We start from the raw sequence: 18,549 nt of genomic DNA on the forward strand, positions 1-18,549 counted from the left end.
GCTGCAGATGTACAGATACCACTGCCTGTCATGATGACCATTGCTTCCTTGTGCTCCCGCATCTGACTATGCCCGTATGTTGCCTCTTGTCTTATACTTAGATTTTATGCTCCTGGAGGCAGACTGCGTCGGTGTTCTGTGTTTCTACAGCGGCTAGCACGATGGGCTCCTGGGCCACGACTGAGGGCCTAGGTGCTACGATAATATAAATAAGTAATAAATAATAATAATACATATTTTTAAAATCTTAAGGGCTGGATCTTCTGAGGTGCTGGTCACCTTCAAAGAGACTTGGGTGCTCAGCACCTTACAAGATTGGACCCAACCTCTGGACCATATGGAAAGAGACCAATGGATTACAGCTTGATCACTACTCTCCATCAGTATCCCATGGTGGGTGCACTTGAGGATGTTGTAAAACTCTCCTTTTGCACTCGCATGTGCAGTTCTGTACAACGGGAGAGTGGATGAACATTCCCTCCTGACCCTCCCTGGAGATCATGCGCTGAGGCAATGAGGATTGATGGCCCTGGCCAACTTTACTCTCACTATAACATCACTGCCGATGTGATTCTTATTCACACGACAGTCTCTCAATCTCTTCTCCAGGCAGAGCCCCATCGGTGTGGGGAATCTCAGTGCTCGCCGCCTAACAGACCAACCGTGGCTTCCTCTGTCCTTTCCACCCCTCTCATCCCTTTGAATGTGGAAATAAGAAAGCAACTGCTTTCCCTTGCCAATCCTCAGTTCAAAGCCCAACCTCTGGGAGTCCAGGACCTGGCACAATGCACTCCATTGTCCTTGTCCGATGCTGAGAGGCAGCCAGAACACAAAGACAGGCTGGAGTCACTGTCCAATGCACCAGGAAACTGTAGCCCAGGTCAACAAAAGCATCTTCTCCCCACAATGGGAATCCGAATGCTGGGGGGACCCGTGGGGACACTCAATATCATCTATTGTCTCCGAGGGCCTGGGTGTATTGAGGGAATTGTACAATGGGATCAAACAGCCTAATTCTGAAAGGGGGGGGGCTAAAAAAGCTGTCCTTCTTCAGATCTCTCCTTATCTCTCTTCCTATCTCCTGGGCTTAGCCTGGGTGTACTTGCTTGCAATCACTTCGTAACAAGCCCAGCAAACCAATCAGGAGCCAAGCACAGCCCTCAGTCCCCTTGACTGAGGTGATTTATAAATGACTCACTGGTTTATATTTGAGCACAGTCCTCTGCACACCTCTACCTGGGGAGCAACTCTCTGCCTGGGCTTTCTTGACACATTTGCAGCTCACCTGGCAGAATTAGCCCTTTCTTCCCTCCAGCAAAGGTGAAGGTAAGTCCCTGCTCCCAACAATGGTGCTCTTTGTCTGGGTGGGCGTGGGGGATTCGCACTGTGGTTGCACAGCCACAGGGTGTGAATTTCAATATTTGGAGACCTGGTTGTTGAATGATTTTTTTTTCCCCCAAAGGGGATTTGCAGCAGCAGATATGCCAAGGAATTAGCAACAGCAAAGATCAAGGGGCCTGAGTTATGAAGGAAGGCTACAAGAGCCAAATATGGGAATTAATTATTATGGGATCAAACCCTGCAGTCCTTACTCAAACAAACTCCCGCTGAGATTGGTGTCAATTTGCCTGAGCATGGAGAATTACTAGTAATTACAGAGCCTGTGGGTCTGGTCTATTACTCGGGTTTGTGCTGCACCCATTCAGTCCATGGTGCTTTGCAGGCAAGTCCCTGCCCCAAGGAGTTTGCAACCAAAATCAGACTTTGCGATGCTCCCCTCTTCTCCCCCCACAGTTTGCAAGGTGGCGTTTGCATAGTTTGGCTAAGGAATAAATAGCAGGAGCTTGGGGGGGGGGGGGTATAAAAGTCTGTCCCAGCCTAATATACCAAGGAGGAGGGGGGAATTATTTAAGGTGGGATGAAATTAAGAAGAAATTCTAGGCTAGAAATCTGAAGGTGCTTCCTATCAGAGATGTAGGGACAGTGTCCAAAGGGAAGCAGTGGGATTTCCATTGTTTGGGAGTTTTAAATCTAGCCTAGACCAAGCCTTAGGATCGGTATGATAAGAAACAGTCCTGCCCAACATGGACCCTAATTAGGGTTCCAATTCTCTATACTCTGATCAGTGGAACTATGTGGTGATTCTGTCTCTGTGTGCTGCTAAAATCCATCCACTTCTGCCTTGTGCATAAGCTGAGAACCTTGGGACAGGTTCTCCCCTGGCACGATCCCTGAAGAGGCTCTTACCTACATTGTTATTTGCTGGTCAGCAGAAAGTGCTTTCAAGAGCTTGCTGGTATGGGCGGAGATGATTTTTTGCCTAGGTTCAAACCCTGGATGCTCTCCTCTGCCCTTACTGTTGGGGACGATGGACTAGGTGACCCGCACGGTGTTTTTCCTTCTCTTAGATCAGATTCACTGGGGGAGGGAGTGTGTCTGTGTACATGAGAGAGCACTAAGCAGGCAACTTGGATAAGAGTGTTCTCAGGTGCTGCAGGAATGCTGCAGTCTGCAAACTTCCTAATTCCTGAGACTTTCCATTGCCCATGTGCTCTTCAAAGGGCAGTAGCAGTCTCAGTGTTCCGGGAACACCTAGCCAGAGGGATCTATTGGGGGGCAGATTTCTCCCCTTACCCATCTAGTCTCTTTAAGTCAGTTCTCAGTCCTTTCCCGCAGAGCTGTGGAGATGCTGCCTCCATAAGGGGACAGGGAGCTGTGATGGAAAACTTTCCAAGGGCCAAACGCTGATGTTATTGAGATCAGTGGCAAGACTCCCATTGACTCCCGCAACACTGGGATTTGCCCCTAAGACTGTTCCTAAACTGGGTGATTTTGTAGAATCCAGCAGCCACCCACCTGACAGCACTTGAGAGAAGAGAGGTCCCCAGGGGTTCTTATGGCTTTTAAACCCTGTAGCCTGCCGAGGGGCTGCTGACCTTGCTCCAGATCAGCTCTGACTGCACTAAGTCAATGGACTGGCCTGGCCCTTGGAAGCCAGGCTGCTGGTGGTGGTGGTGGTGTTATTTTTGGTGGTCTGGAGGAAGGAGTGCATGGGCTTCCCACTGGAGACGTATCAGCCTCACCACTGTTACTGACCCCCTGGCTGGCAGTCTCAGCAGAGAGGCTAAGGATTGTAGAGGACCTGGAGACTCAGCTCCTCTCCAAGCCCTAGAGATGCCTCCTGGGGGATCAGGACTGAGGCCCCGTGGGATGGGGAAAGCAGCATTCTGCTGCATCTGTGTGGTGCCCATGGACAGAGGGTGTCAGTCTCCAGCACTGTCACCCTGGCACCTGCACTGAATTGTTCTGACGCAAGAAGTGTATTGTTCTTCTGCACTGGAGCAGCGCTGCATTGGAGCAGGCAGAGCTGCTCATTTTTTATTCCATGAGACTAGTGCAGGGAGTGGGTCCTTCCCACACTTGCTACCCTGATGTCTACTCCTGCTTGGCAAGCACGTGGCTCCAAGCCTCCTTGCACCCCCAAATCTGTTCCTTCGTAACATGCCTACCAGCCTCCCCTTCTTCCCATAATTAAACTGGGACTAGATGCAGCTGAAAAGTTGTGCATATGAAACGTTGGGGCAGGGCTGAGAGCAAGTGGGTTATTTAAACAAATCACAGAAAGACTGGGCTAAATTCTGGTCTCATTTATAAGATAGTCAATCCAGAGTAACTCCACAGACTCTAAAGGAGTTACTCCAGATTTACACCAGAGACCAGAATGTGGCCCAGGGAGTGGAAGCATTTTCTTTCATAAACCCCCTTTTCAACCAAATGCTTTGGCTTCACCTGCAGTAACTGGCAGATGTCTGCAGCTCTTATTATGATGGTTACCAAGTGCACAGCTAGTTTGGTTTGAAACGCCTGTGAAGTGGTACAACAAATATTGGCACTGGCCCAACGGTAGCAGCGAGAGTGCAGAGCCTGAGCTCCTGCCCGGTACTGCTCAGGTTTGTTCCTACCTCCCCCCGCCCACCCCAAGGACCATCTGTCTATGGAAATCATCTATTAACACTCCCAAATATTTAAACCAAAAGAAACCATTGTTTCAAAACCTAGCTGCTGTGAAGCAAAGGGGCCAGACGATGGCCACTGGACTCCTCACTTTGGACTGTAGGGGATGAGAGTAAGAATGTGAGAAAATACGGGCTATGGAAGGGTGAGGTGCGGAACAGGGCATAGATGCTCCACCTCTGCCACAGCGACCTAATCACCGTAGGGTTTTGTACCCACCGCCACAGAAAATAAAACCCGGGGACTTCAGGGAGTGTCTGGCACCTCTTCTTTTTTGGGGGGGGGGGGTCAAATCTCTTGCTTGGGATCAAGCTTTGGGTTTTTTATTCTTCCTTACAGCACTTATTATATGGCCAGGTGTGTGTGTGTGTGTGTGTGTGTGTGTGTGTGTGTGTGTGTGTGTGTGTAGGGCTAGTAGTATACCATAAAACAAAGCCCCTAATACCAGGACATCTAGCAGCCCCCAACCACTCCCACTGGGCACTTTAAAAAGTGGCCACTCATGTCTCAGTTCTGGTCTACATGTAAGAAGTTTTCCCAGCAGAATTATGTTAGTTAAGGGTGTGGATTTTGTTTTTTACCAGTATAGCTATTCCAGTAAAAGTCCTAGCATAGGTGCAGTTTTACCAGTATAAGGTGCTGTATCCTGGGATGACTGATTTTGCATCGCCAAATCAAAATCAGCTCTATTGTTATAAGCACTTTTATACTGGTAAGACTATGTCTGCACTTGGGGGGTGGAGATGGGGGGTTGTGGTTCTGCTTTGACCATGCTGGCATAATAAAAGCAGCAAAACTTTTAAGTGCCTAAGCACTGAAATCTCTGGGTTTCAAAAGGACTGGAGATGGAAGTGGACAAACCTGTGGATTTTAGAACATTTCCTAGGTAAACTCATTGGGGTTGGGAGGACATGATCAGGAGAGGCTGGGGAAGTGGTCATGGTAGGGGATGCTGGGATACAAAGATGAGTGCAGTAGAAATAGAAAAAGTTTTCTGAGGCAGGGATTTTTTACAATATGTATGTACAGCCCCTAGCATCATGGGGGCCTCATCTTGACTGAGTCCTCTAGGTGGTACTAGACTGCAGATAGTGAACACCAGCACGAGCAGGAAGGTGGAGTGAGTTTGAGCAGCATTCCTTGGCGTGAGTGAACTACATGACATTCTGAAACAACTTGCATTGGTTTAGAAAAAAACCCTTTTTCTCCTGGATCCTGTGTGATCGGCTAACCAGAGGAGAGGCTAAATGAAGTGAACTTGCCACTATGGGACTGTCATAGAAATACACTTAGCATTGAATCCTCAGCTTAGGTAAACCTACATAACCCTGTTGACTTCCGTGGAGCTGCACCAGTTTACACCAGCTGAGGATCTGGCCCTTAATCGTCTCAAAAAATTCCCTGCCGTTTCAATGGTTTCTATTTAATTTCCACAGGGGGACAGCAGGAAGTGACCCGACATGATTTTAGCAGGTTTGGTTTGTTTAAAGTTTCTTCAGCACAGTCACATTCCCCTCTCCCGAGTCACACCCACAGCATGTTGAGAAAACATCACAGGGATCCCAACTGCGTGACATGGTTGGTTCCCTTGTCCATCCCTGCGGCCTCCAGGGCATCCCTACAGCGCTGCTGGCTCTGACAGAGGCATTGAGGCTCATCCACTCCCACACTCCATTTGCAGCTGTGTTTGTAGCATTGCTTGCTGGGCCCCTTGAGGTATCTATGTAGGAGTGACCAGAACGGCTAGAGGCAGCACTGCAAAGTGGGACAGAGAAGGCTCCCGTGAGCTAGTGCAGTTGCAGTGCTTGTGGTTTCCCATGTGCACTAGGAACCAACATGGTTAGAAAGCACTGGTTCACGTGGACTAAACCAATAGGCCTAATTCTGGGTATTGCACCCAAAGCTTTACACCTGTGGTGGGCATTTTATGGGTACATGAGGTTTTGCAGACATTGCTTGGACAGCCTTGAATGTGCAATGGTTTGTTGTAAAACTTCCTCATCTAGTGTAGACCCAGAGGCAAAAGACATTTTTAATGAAGCTTAATCTAAGGTTTGGAGACCCTGAACTTATTGAGACATTAAGAAATCAGGGAGAAAACCACAGGAGGCGGGAGTGACACACATCATGTGTAAAAAAAGTCACATATAAATGATTTGCATTTTCTCCCTAAACATAATGGGCCAAATTCCTCCTTTGTGGTGCTCCACTGAAGACCCTTCACTTACTCCAGGGGTGAATTTGGCCCTATTTTAAACAAGATACAGTCCAACTGCTCTCAGAGAAAGTCAAGTTCCCACCCAGTTTTGCTAGTTTTAACTCATGCACCCTGGATCTGAAGTTCCCCTCTTGCTCCAACTCTGTCAGCACCAAACAGTTGTTTTGTGCTGTCGGATCCTATCAACACTGAGCAGAAACTTCAATGTGACTTTCTCTCCCCAGACACAGCTATCAACAGTGCCGGGACAAGCGATAAGGGGTTGCCATTCGTGGCAGCGAGGCGGGTGCTAGGAGAAAAACCTGTGCTTGGCACACCTGGAGTGGTTTGAAACTGGCAGGACACGAGTTAACTGGTCAGGAGCTCACAGGCACCATGCAACGTTGCAACTCAGCTGATACTTTGTGCTTGTCTGACCTTACGGAACAATTTATTTTGCCTGTTCCATATCCTTGCTGTGAAACAGTTCTGCCTCAATTCTGTGTGTGCTCAGAATTGTATGCCCTGGTTTAAGGATTTGGAGTGTTCCTTTACTTTTCACTCTCTAGGCCTAGATTACCATGTGCTCGTCACTTATAATCAAGGCCATATTTCCCACTGCACTGCACTTAGCACCCTGCAACGCCCACTGAAACACTGATGGGCCTGGCTTCTCAAAACAGCTCCGCACTCAAGGTGTTTCCACCATGCAGAGATTCCTGAGAATCTGGCCACTTGTTCTGGTGCCTAAACTTTTAGGGTTACCATATTTTGAGCCTCCAAAAGGAGGACACTCCACGGGGCCCCAGCCCCGCCCCAACTCCGCCCCTTCCCCAAAGTCCCTGCCCCAACTCCACCCCCTCCCCTGCTTCCCGCAAACATTTGATTCACGGGACGCCTGAAGCAGGTAAGAGGGGTGTGGGGGGAGGAGGCGCGGCCCAGTCTGCCCCCCCCGGCGTCTCCAGCCTGGGTCGGCTCGGGCCCTGGGGTGCCGGCCCGGGGCCCAGCCCCCGGCCGAGCACCCCCGGCCCGCCCAGCACTGCCGGTCCCCGGCCCGGCCCCCAGGCCCCCGGCCGAACACCCCCGGCCCGCCCAGCACTGCCGGTCCCCGGCCCGGCCCCCGGCACCGCACCGCCGGCCCGGCCCCCGAGCCCCCGGCTCGGCACCGCCGGCCCCCGAGCCCCCGGCTCGGCACCACCAACCGCCGGCCCGGCCCCCGGCCCAGCACCGCCGGCCCCGCATGTCCCGATTTTCCCGGACATGTCCGGCTTTTTGGGATTTCCCCCCGGACGGGGATTTGGAGCCCAAAAAGCCGGACATGTCCGGGAAAATCCGGACGTATGGTAACCCTAAACAGAAACTGAGTTCTCCAGAGAATCTGGCCCCTAGTTAACAAAATGATGGTTGGCAGCACAGCATTTTACTGGCTTTGGGATCCCATCCCCGTAGATAACTTGCATTGTCTCTGGTCAGCATTTTGCTGCTGTGACAAAGGCAAAACGCTATCTTGGGTATGTCTCCACCTGCTCACCTCCGTGTTACTCCTTCACCACCACGACAGCTGGCTTACCCTTTCGTTCACTGCACAATCAGGTGACTCCTGCTCTTTATTTCTGAAATCTCAAAGGTTTAGCCTGCTGTTTGATCTAGGGCAAGGCCATTGATAAGCCAACTCAAGAACTTGACTCTCTCCGAGAGGCTGACATCATCAGCCTGTTTGTTCAAGATGAATTTAATCATGAGAATATTTCCCTCCTCTCCACACTTGCTGTGTTTATTATTTTTTTCACATTTACCAGCACTTTTGCTCAGCGGCGAGACTTCAGTCCCTCTGATGGCATGGCAGGCACACTGCTCAGAGAGCAACGGGATTGAGAAATAAAGCTTCACACACCTGAAACTTAGGCCAGGGTCACTGAAGTTTGTGATCTTTTGCTGAGACTTGATTTGGGTTTTAGAATGAGCCATGGGGGACTGAGAATCTGGAGTAAGCCCGGGTGGGGGTGACTTATAGAATCTGGAGTGAAGCCAGGAGTAACTCTGTATCCAGAACAAGCTGTAGGGGACTGAGAATTTTGGAGTGAACCTGGGGTGGGAGGGAGAACTGGAAATCTGGAGGGATGGGGCTCCTGGGGTGAGCCTAGGTGAGCTGGCAATCTGGACCAAGTCCAGCGGGGAGTGACTGAGAATCTCAAGTGAGTCTGGAGTGACTGAGCTTCCAGAATGAGCTATGGGGAGCTGGAATCTGGAGCAAGCCCAGGAGTGCGGGGATTAAAGAATCTAGAATGAGCCTGGAGGGAATGAACTTGAAATCTGGGTCCAGCCCGAGGGTGTGTTTAGGGTGAGCCTGAGCCAAGTCTCAAATGACCCTGTCTTCATAATGGAAAAAACAAGAAAGGGGATGCCAGTCGAAGTGCTGACACCTGGAGGGTTCTGAACCCAGTGACCAATGATGCAGGAAGGGAAGGTCTCCTTGCACATGGTCAGACCACGGCTGCCTCACTGCTTTCCCGGTCATGTAAGCCAGGCAGGGTCAGTATGGATAGAGACCTACCTAGTGACAGGGGGAAATGGTCTTGGTCATGCAGTAAGTGACACTCCTCTGAGTCAGCACTGACCCACGCCCAAGACTGGTATTAGAGAGCCCAGCGCTGTTGGAGGTGCTGTATTTTGGATGATGGGTGCAACCTAGGTCTGGCTCCATGTGATCATTAGAGTTTTTGTAGCACATGTCACCGTATGAGGGTTGTCAACCTCGGGTTCCTGGCCAAATTTCCATTAGTACCATCATACTGCTGACCTATATTCCCCCAGCCATTTCAGCTGCCTGCATTATCCTTTGCTTCCTGCCCCAAACTTCAGTGCTATGTTACTGCACGTTGTTCAAATCTTCCAGACTCCACCTCTCAGCTAACAGTGACGTCATTCCTCTGGGCATACACTTATGGGTGTAATCCTGGCTCCAACAGGGCCAGGATTTCACCCAGTATGTTTAGGGCCTGATCCTGAGCAGAGTCGAGCCTGAGGGGCAAAGGCTATAGGTGCTGAGCATGCTTGGCACCTCTCTGGCTCAGTCCTCTGGTGTGTAACACACTTGGCCTGATATTTTTGGGCTTGACTAGACAGGTATGTAGAAGGCGCATCTGCACAAAGTAGCCCTGTTGCTGTGGTGTCAGCCATTGGTCTCCATTAACGTCCCTCTCTATTAGAATGGAAAATGCTTTGGGAGCTAGTATAGATGGGAGCAAGCCATGGTCTATACTCATTCCAGGCAATCTGTTAGGCTCCTGGTTTTACCAAGTGCTTGTTCCACAATAGTCCATATGGGTAGGGCCAGAAGTGTCCAGAGAAAGAAAGAGTTAAACCATTGCAAAAAACCCCAACTGCACTCAATAATCTTCCTGCCTGGGGTGAAAGGTGGGCTGCCTGGAAGCCGCTGTCTGACTGAGATTGTCTAGTCCCATCTGCACCTCCAGCTCTGTTCTTATGAGCGTGAACCTTTGTCTTTGGAGAAAGCCTGGAAGGAAAGCACAGTTTAGGAGGCTGGGACAGCAGACTCCCATAGGGGTGTGTGACTGCTCTGTACAAAGTTATAGCCTGCAGCCATATGACCTTGGGCTAAGATCTCATCAGCTCTCAGGGTTGGACTTGGAGACCTCTAAAGATATATCTATGCTGCAATCAGAGGTGTGATTGCAGCACATGGAGACATACCTGAGTGTCAGGATCCCAACAAGGGCAGTCAGGCCAAGGATCAGAGTAGGATCAAACCTGAGGCTGGAAGTAGCAGAGGACTTTCATAGTCAGGTTCCAGGCCAGGGCAGATACCAAGGATCAGAGTCCAAGGATCAGAGTCCAAGTCAGAAGGCAAAGTGAAAATCGAACCAAGGTCAAAGCCAGGATTTGCACAGGGAGAAAAGATGGTCATGGCAGCCATAAATGTCCTTTGGGTTTATATCGAGTGGGGAGCCAATGATGAGTCCTGGGGCTGCTGCCGGTCAGACCCCTTGATGCAGGACTTTCCATGGGCTGTGTCCATAGCAGGTCATGGGCAGTGGAGTGCAAGCTAATTACAGCTGCTACTGGGTGGCAGCCTGCTGCTGTCTGCTGCCTAGTTGTTCTATAGGGCCTGGATTCTGGATCTGTGGAGTCCTACCCTGAGCTAGCTTTAAACTAGCTAGTTCGGGTACCACTAGCAGTGAAACCCTCCCCGTTTAGGCTAGGAAGCCTGCCTATGTGCTCAAGCATCAGTTAGATGCTTGAGCACATATGTAGGATCTCCTAGCCTAAACTGGGAGGGCTTCACTCCCACGTTGCCATGGCTTTCCTACGATAGTTATTCCAGCTAGCTAGATCAAAGCTTTCTTGGGTATGTCTCCACATGCTGCAATCGCGCCTCTGATTACAGGGATGACACACACGCTAAAGGGAAACCACTCTTTCCCCTGAGTCACTACTGAGCCAGGGCCTGGGAATGGGGCTATGCTGCTGGGATTCCATCTTTCGAATAATGGAAGACCACAGTCCTAGCCTCACGTAGGCCCAGTCTATGCTAGACATGTTTGCTAGTAGTAATAGCAGATGGGGCGTGATTTCTTTTATGACATTCTGATACCAGCAAACGCCCTGGTGTAGATGCAGTTGCCAGTATAGCTGATTTCATTTGACAACTGTTATAAGTTATACAGGCAGAAGAGCTCTTTTCTGGTATAAACTGTGTCTACACTGGGAAGATTTGCCAGGATAGCAATACTGATATAGCTGTACCAGCAAACCCTTTCTAGTGTAGACAAGGCCCTAGTTCACAAGAGATGGGGTGTTGCTGGTTGTGCTCTGTCCACATTTTGAGGGTGTTAATTAACATTCTGCCTCCCTAAAATCATCCCATGTGTTCAGTTGGATATAGTATCCTCTGCTTCCCATCCCAAACTGCTGTGTAGTGCTGATGTGCTCTCCTGAACAGGTGCCATCTTCTGCCCTGCATTTCAGTGGTGCATGGTGCAATCCTCATACACAGCCTCTAAAGCGCCTTGCAGGCTATAATGATTCCCTTTTCCTGACTAGCTTTTGCCCCAGGCCATGTGCCTTGTGTTCAGGTATTTTAGGAGCAGCGTCTCTCCAGATCTGTGGCCTGGATGTCACATTGTTTTTATCCACCTCAAGACATGCCCAGTCAGAGAGATTTTTCTCCTGGCATGCCAGACAGCAAGCCCAGTCCTACCACCCTCATTCACGCAAATGGTTTCCTTTTGGCAGTCACGTGAGATAATCTAGTTCCGTTCTGAACTCGGACTGGGCTACAGTGCAGAAAATACACAGAAAGTACAAATAGCCAAATTCATCCACTGACTTCAGTGGGCTGCCCCGGGGATGAATTGGGCCCAAAACATTTAACATTAATGGCATCACTCCCAGACCGAGGGTCTGTCTACACTGCAATTCAAGGTACGATTGCAGCTCAATAGATATACCAGGGCTAGCTGTATCTGCACTGGCGTGGCTGAAAGTTAGAAGCGTAGATGTGGCGGCACGAGATTCAGAGCAGGCTAGCAATGGGAACGCATGCCCAGGTTGCCCGGCATATTTGTACAGCCCACACTGCCATGTCTACACTGCTAATTTAGTTAAAGCTAGAGCAGGTATGTCTAACCAAGCTGCGATCACGCCTCAGATTGCGGTGTTGACAATATACTCGATGCAGCCAGCACATAGCTTTTCCTCTGGAAACCTTTATTCCTTCTCTCTGACCACCCCTTTCCCTCAGGCTTTCTCAGAGGATGGGCTCAATGTCATGTAGGCTTTTCTCTACACGGGGAAATTGACTGGAAGAGCTATCGCAGCAGTTCCTTATTGCCTGCATGACCCTATTTCCAGACGCTTTGCTTCCTGCCACCCCCGACAGCATGGAAGATGCCATTCTGGAGCGAAAAATGGCATCCTCCGGGCAGCGTGACCTTGCACGCACCGTATGTGTGAGGTTATGCTGTGCAGAGCAAAATGGTGTCCTCCACACACTCAGGATAGCCGTGACTACATCCGTTGGTTGCATGACCCCACTAGGTGTCACGACCCATAGTACGAGAACCCCAGAGCTATTTCTATCATTGCACTATTCTGGAATTGAGTGATTTTTATTCTGGAACCGAGTGTTCTTATAGGGAGCTATTGTGGAATAGTTTATTCCACTGTAGACTTCTGTTCAATTTCCCCCTGCAAACAAGGCCTTAATCCTAGTTTACACTGGATGATCTGGATATTCCTGGGCCCAGTCGAAAACAATTTCGAGACAGACATAAGGAGAATTTGTTATTCAAGTACTCCCAGAATTTTGGATGTAAAATGGCACCTGGTTCTAAACTAAAACACAGCCAATGCAATACCCAAAACCACTTTGGATTTAGCTGTTACACAGATGGGTCAACTCCAGAACCTTCTATTTGATTTCCTCTAAAATTTAGAGTTCTGGTAAAACAGGATCTGGATAAAAACCTACTCTGGTTTTGGTTCGGTAAGGCCCAAATATCCACTGACAAGGTTTTGCACAATCAAAACCTGACCCTATTGTGCCCAGTCTCTTGAAACAATGGTCCAGGCGTAAATCTACATAGCTCCATTGACATGAATGGAGCTATAGACAAGATTCTGCCAGGGCCGGCTCCAGGGTTTTGGCCGCCCCAAACAGCCAAAACAAAAAAAATAAAAAAAATTTAAAAAAAAAAGCCACGATCGCGATCTGCAGCGGCAATTCGGCGGGAGGTCCTTCACTCCCAGGCAGAGTGAGGGACCGTCCGCCGAATTGCCGCCGAATACCTGGACGTGCCGCCCCTCTCCAGAGCGGCCGCCCCAAGCACCTGCTTGAGAAGCTGGTGCCTGGAGCCGGCCCTGTGAATCCGAATTCACATCTTTCAGCAATGGACATTTCATTTCTTGATAACTATTCCCTGAAATCCCAGCTTCTTTCCCGCCCTCGGCGTGTGCGATGGGCAATGACATACTTAAATAAATGCCAGACAAAAATAATTATCCACATCCTTGTTTCAAATTTATGCATTCCCCCTCCCCACCCTCAGACTCATCAGCTCATAATGGTTCTCCCCTCTCCTCTGATGGCTTTGTTTACACTAAAGTGAGCCATGGGGAGTTTATTATCTTCCCCTGCCGACACCTAGATATTGCATAGGACTGGTCAAACAGGACTGTTCGGCATCATTATCATACAAATAGGTCAGCAACTGTTACATCTCTGTGTGAGAGAAAATTGTTCCCAGCTTCTGACAGGAATCGGATATTAGCCCACAGCTCTGAGCAGGACAGAATAGCGTCTCTAAATGCAAATATGAAACACTAAGGATGTTATGTTTGTAGATGAATTAATGAGGCACTATAGCTGGAACCTCTTGGATGAAAGCTGCTCTGTACTCGTAATGTTAATATATCCCTCTGCACAGTGCTTCACAGACATGCTAATTAATCCTCTCAGCAGTGCTATGATGTATCACTAACCCCATTTTATGCATGGTGAAACTGAGGCATGGAAAGATCAGGTGATGTTCCCAAGCCCAAACAGTAAGTCATTGGCAGAGCCAAGATTAGAACTGTACTTCCTGACACCTAGTCCTGTGCACATTCCTTTAGACCACATTGCCTCGCTTATGAGTTTCACTATAAAGCAGGTGACAAAAATCCATTTTGTCCCAGAGGTGGTGACCCAGCTTGGAAACAGACAATCCTTTGCTCCAGAAGCCTGCTTGTGAAGGGGAAAGAAGACATTTAGGAGACAGAATACGCCAGAGGAAATCCTAAATGCCTGGATGAAGGAGGCTAGACCAAGTCTCTCTTCTTCTTCTCCTATAACTTCACTTGGTGGCCAGCTCTGCTCACGTTGATTCCTTTCTTCTCCTTTGTCTTATCTCGGAAGGATTTGAAGGACACCGAGATGAACCAAGCCCGACCTCGCTATGTCGTCGACCGGGCTGCGTATTCTGTCAACTTCTTTGATGAAGAGTTTGAGAAGAAAAAGAGAAGTTACCCGCTTGGGGAAAAAGTCAAGAACCTTTTCAGGTAATGTGGAATGCTACTGAGTCTCCTTCGGAGCATGTTGCCAGGTCAGATTTGGCTCAGCAGTGCGGTGTTCGGGGGCGTGGAGAGAAGGGGAGGAGAGAAAGCGAACCCTAAGATCAATACAACATTTCCATTAAAAAAAATTCCAGGGGAAACATGTTTTTAAGCAAATAAATAGTCTCCTGTGGCATTTTACAACCAGGCATTGCAGCATAGGGGAAGCAATGACAACCTGTTAGTAATTTTCTAATCAATTTCACAATTAGTAGAGAGTTTTTTTCAAAGGCACAAAGGGCGGTAGGCAACCAGCTGCCAGTGAACTAGCCCACGACCCTGGAGGTTTGATTCACACACACACAAAGGCTCTGTCATGCAGCTCTAGCTGCATAAAAGGACCCTGAAATAATCAGAAATGGCCCCTTGAAAATACCCCCACGTGTCTAGGGACTCCTCAACTGGCATAGACCTAGTGTAAGGGCTCTGCATCTGCCCTGTTATCAGCTCCCAGCATAGGGAGTGAATCGGGGGCAAGGCTGGAGTGCACTGCATTATGCCTTGTCCTTGCTTCCCGGGGTCTAGCGTAGGCCATCTGCTTTCACTTACATTGGGCGCAGGGCCCTGCCTCAGAATACAGGGAGTGCAAAATTGGCTTAAAGCCACTTTAACACTCCTCCAACATGTATAGAGTCCTGGCTCTGCCCCCAGGACAGCAATGGAGTAATGGAGAGTCAGGCCCTGCAAGCTAATAGCTAACTGAGCACAGATATTTGGAGTGGAAAGATTTCTGTACTCTGAAATCAAGATGGGCGGCTGTTTGAGGTGCTCTCTGGGCTTTGGATAGGCAAAGCCATAGGCTAGCGAGCCTTTGTTAAACTCGACACATTGATGCCTCAGAGGCTGTGGCTGTTCCCATGTTGACTTTAGATTTGGGTGGCATCCAGGTGCTTTTTAAGTGGAGGGAGTTTTTCAATAAGCCCCTGGAATATCTGCTCTCTATCTCACTTCGCTGAAGTACGGAACAGCACCAACCCAGGGAGAAAATGCAATCACAGCTGCTGGTGATTAATCCATCTGGAATAACCAGAGCTGAGTAATGAATACATATTTGATTGGGTTTGCAGTGTAATTGAAAGGTAAATGGAGTTTATGATTTTCACTTCAAATGAATCAGTCTGCAGTTGTGCCATGACACCAGAAATGAAGGCAGCCTGGCTGTGCTCAGAAGAATGCTTTTGCTTTGCATTTATATAGAAAGCATCTTTCATCCAAGTATCTCAACAGGCTTTGCAGACATTAACTGAGGAAGGCTGTGCATGTATTGTTAAATCCATAGGACTGATAGGTAAGCTGAGGTTCACTGACATGCTTAAAGCCTTATAATGAGTCAGTGGCAGAAAGGAGAACAGAACCTAGAGAAACCCTGCGTAGAGAAACCCTGAAAGTCCTATGTTCTAACCACTGAAGAAAGATACTGCCTGAGATCCTTGAACAGTTCATAAGATCTTACTCTAATTTAAATAGCAGATATGTGTCTAAATCCCTATAATTGTTTTGGAAACTTCACCTGCTCTTTCTCAAATAGAAACCCTGTCTAACCATGCATTCTAGGGTAATATACAAATCCTAGAGATCCACTTTCCTTTTCCAACTCGTGTGACGTTCAGCCTGTGCTAATAATCAGGGGCAGCTTCTGAGGAATGTCTGTCCGTCCCTGTTTTTTCACAAGAACCTGTGTTTGCTCAAATGGTTTATTCGGGAATATTTAATTAGTTTATGTGACTTCTACGGTCTGTTTCCAATACTTGTTTGTTTGTTAGTTTTATGTCTGCTGGATGTGATCAACAAAGCTGCAAATTCTTTGTTTTTAGACTGAGTCTTAAAATGTATTGGTCCAAGGCTTCTGATAATCCAGGATCAGAGCTGGGGCAAACCAGAGGTAGTTTAGATTATGCTAAACCTCACTGGTTGGGTTTGGATTTTGCAAGGTCAGAACTGCAGTCAGAAAGTGGGGCAGATCCAGATCCCATGTTATCTGAACCTCCAAAGCTTTGGAGAGAGGCAGATCTGGATTATGTTTCCCGTTTTGGTGTATTGCTGTGTGAAGCAGAATTGAACACAGTTTTGATCCAGGTAGTATTTGCTCCAAAGTTTGAGGATGGGTTGGATAAATGGTTCTGACCCATCCCTACCTGGGTCACAGCAATATAGCAGCTAAGAGTAAAAGGCCTGGTTCATCTTTGCGCTGCTCCTTGTGTCAACACCTGTGCCAGTGTGAAGCGTGTGCAGAACGCTGCCACATCAGACTGGTGATGCTTCATACCCAGGTTGGCTTCGTATCTACTCCGGTCTCGTGTAAATGGCTTCCTAAGGCAAGAGGCAATGAAAATCAGGACCGTTGTCCTTTGCATAGGAAACCTCGTAGAGAGGGGAAATGCTTCTTATCAGGACCCTCCTTCCTTACTTGTGTTCATTTCCTCTCTAGATGTTCATCATCCAGGTTCAAAGTCATCATCTACAGTCTGTTTCCAATACTCGTTTGGCTCCCCAAATATAAAATTAAAGACTACATTGTGCCCGATATCCTCGGGGGAATCAGTGCGGGGACAATACAAGTGCCACAAGGTGAGACCAGGTTTCCTTTCCCTAGTGGGGGTTAGGAAGTCACTTCCCCCTCCTTGAGCAGCTGTGAGGAGAGAACATTCCCACCTTGCTCCAATTAAAGTCCGGACATGCTGTTGATGGCTGATTTTATCCCCTTCCTGGGGTTGGCTTTATTAGTAACAACAGAACATACAACCTCAGCCAAAGCTTTCTCCTTAAAGCTGGCTCGTCCTGGGTTTCCCTGCAGGGCTATCCTGGCTCTGCCCCTAGTTCCCTCTCACCAGAGGGTCACATCTCATAGCCTGGGAGAGTTAACAAGCTGCACTTGCCACAAAGACCCAGCAGAACTGACGCAGCAGCTTTGTGCAGATTTTTAACTTCCGCTAACAGGATGAGTCACTACTAGGAGAGTCCTGCATCCCTGGTAGATCCTGCTGCCGTGGGACAGGAGCCCACTCCGTAAATGTCCATTATGGGCTTTCTTGCATCTTCCCCTGAAGCATTTAGTACATTGTCAAAGACAGGCTGCAGAACTAGCCGGGCCACGGTTCCGTGCCCGTAAGGGAATTCTCAGGGACCACGGCTGTAACTGAGATGGACGATCTGAAGTCAATTTCACTTGCATTTTTCAGGGATGGCCTTTGCGCTGCTTGCCAATCTGCCTCCCATCAATGGACTCTACTCCTCCTTCTTCCCTTTGATACCCTACTTCATCCTAGGTGGCATCCACCAGATGGTCCCAGGTAAGTTCCCCTTTCTAGTTCTGAGATTTGAATGTCTGTACATTCCAATTACGTTCATTGCCCGAGCACCTCCTCCAGCTGTACCATATCTCCTGATACGGCACTGTTTTACCAAGCCCGTTCTCTGGTGCATTAATCAAGGTCCTAGATGCCGGCTGTATAGCATTGCACCATGAACTGATAAACCACTGCCATGTTCTGCTACAGAACTGGCTGCATTGCAGTGGTGGGTGATTCCCAATCTACATTAATACTTTTCAGGATGGGATGCTTTGCATACATGTAAGTCACCTGTTACTGTTTTGTCTTGCAGGCACCTTTGCTGTCATCAGCATTATCGTTGGGAGCGTCTGCCATGATCTGGCTCCTGAATCCGATTTCCAATACTTTAACCATACCACCAATGAGATCAACATCAACAACACAGCCATGGAGGCAGCCAGATTGGAGATCTCCGCCACATTAGCTTGTCTGACAGCCATCATACAAGTAAGGACATCTCAGCACTAAAGCTACAGTGTCCACTGCCTGAGCTAAGCCTAACCCTTCCCCTTGTATGAAGTTGAACAGTGACTGGTTACGCAGGACAACTGCAGTGGGATTTTGTCATTTCTACACCCTTGAGGAAGGGGATGGCAATGCCAGCAGGTGCAACAATTGGGACTGTTTCCAAGTAGGTGATACCTGGAGACAAAGGGTTTGGAAGGGTCCTATGGTCCTGGCCCTGACTTCAGAAACATTGGACCTCAGACACTATCGTGATTCCTAAACTATAATAGGGATCTGGATAGATGGACCCATCCTATATTAAAGTTTCTAAACAAAAAAGAGGCACATTGGGGTCTCTGTTCTTCCATGATCAGCAGCTCATAGCAATTGCAGGTGTATTTTTACTCCAAAGACACTTTGCATGGGAGCACATGGGGTGGTAGA

General features: G+C 48.6%; 1 protein-coding gene across 1 annotated transcript in view; it reads left to right on the top strand.

Moving 5' to 3' along the window:
* Positions 1-1,199: 1,199 nt before the first annotated feature.
* SLC26A9 (solute carrier family 26 member 9) overlaps positions 1,200-18,549 on the top strand; it is a 47,317-nt gene continuing 29,967 nt past the window's right edge. The window contains exons 1-5 of the mRNA XM_008172728.4: positions 1,200-1,326; positions 14,130-14,272; positions 16,755-16,894; positions 17,506-17,616; positions 17,930-18,105. Coding sequence (XP_008170950.1) covers positions 14,148-14,272; positions 16,755-16,894; positions 17,506-17,616; positions 17,930-18,105 — 552 coding nt within the window. The 5' untranslated portion in view covers positions 1,200-1,326; positions 14,130-14,147. The remainder of the gene's footprint in view (positions 1,327-14,129; positions 14,273-16,754; positions 16,895-17,505; positions 17,617-17,929; positions 18,106-18,549) is intronic.

This window comes from Chrysemys picta, chromosome 4, assembly GCF_011386835.1.
Source record: "Chrysemys picta bellii isolate R12L10 chromosome 4, ASM1138683v2, whole genome shotgun sequence".
NCBI classification, from domain to species: Eukaryota; Metazoa; Chordata; order Testudines; family Emydidae; genus Chrysemys; species Chrysemys picta.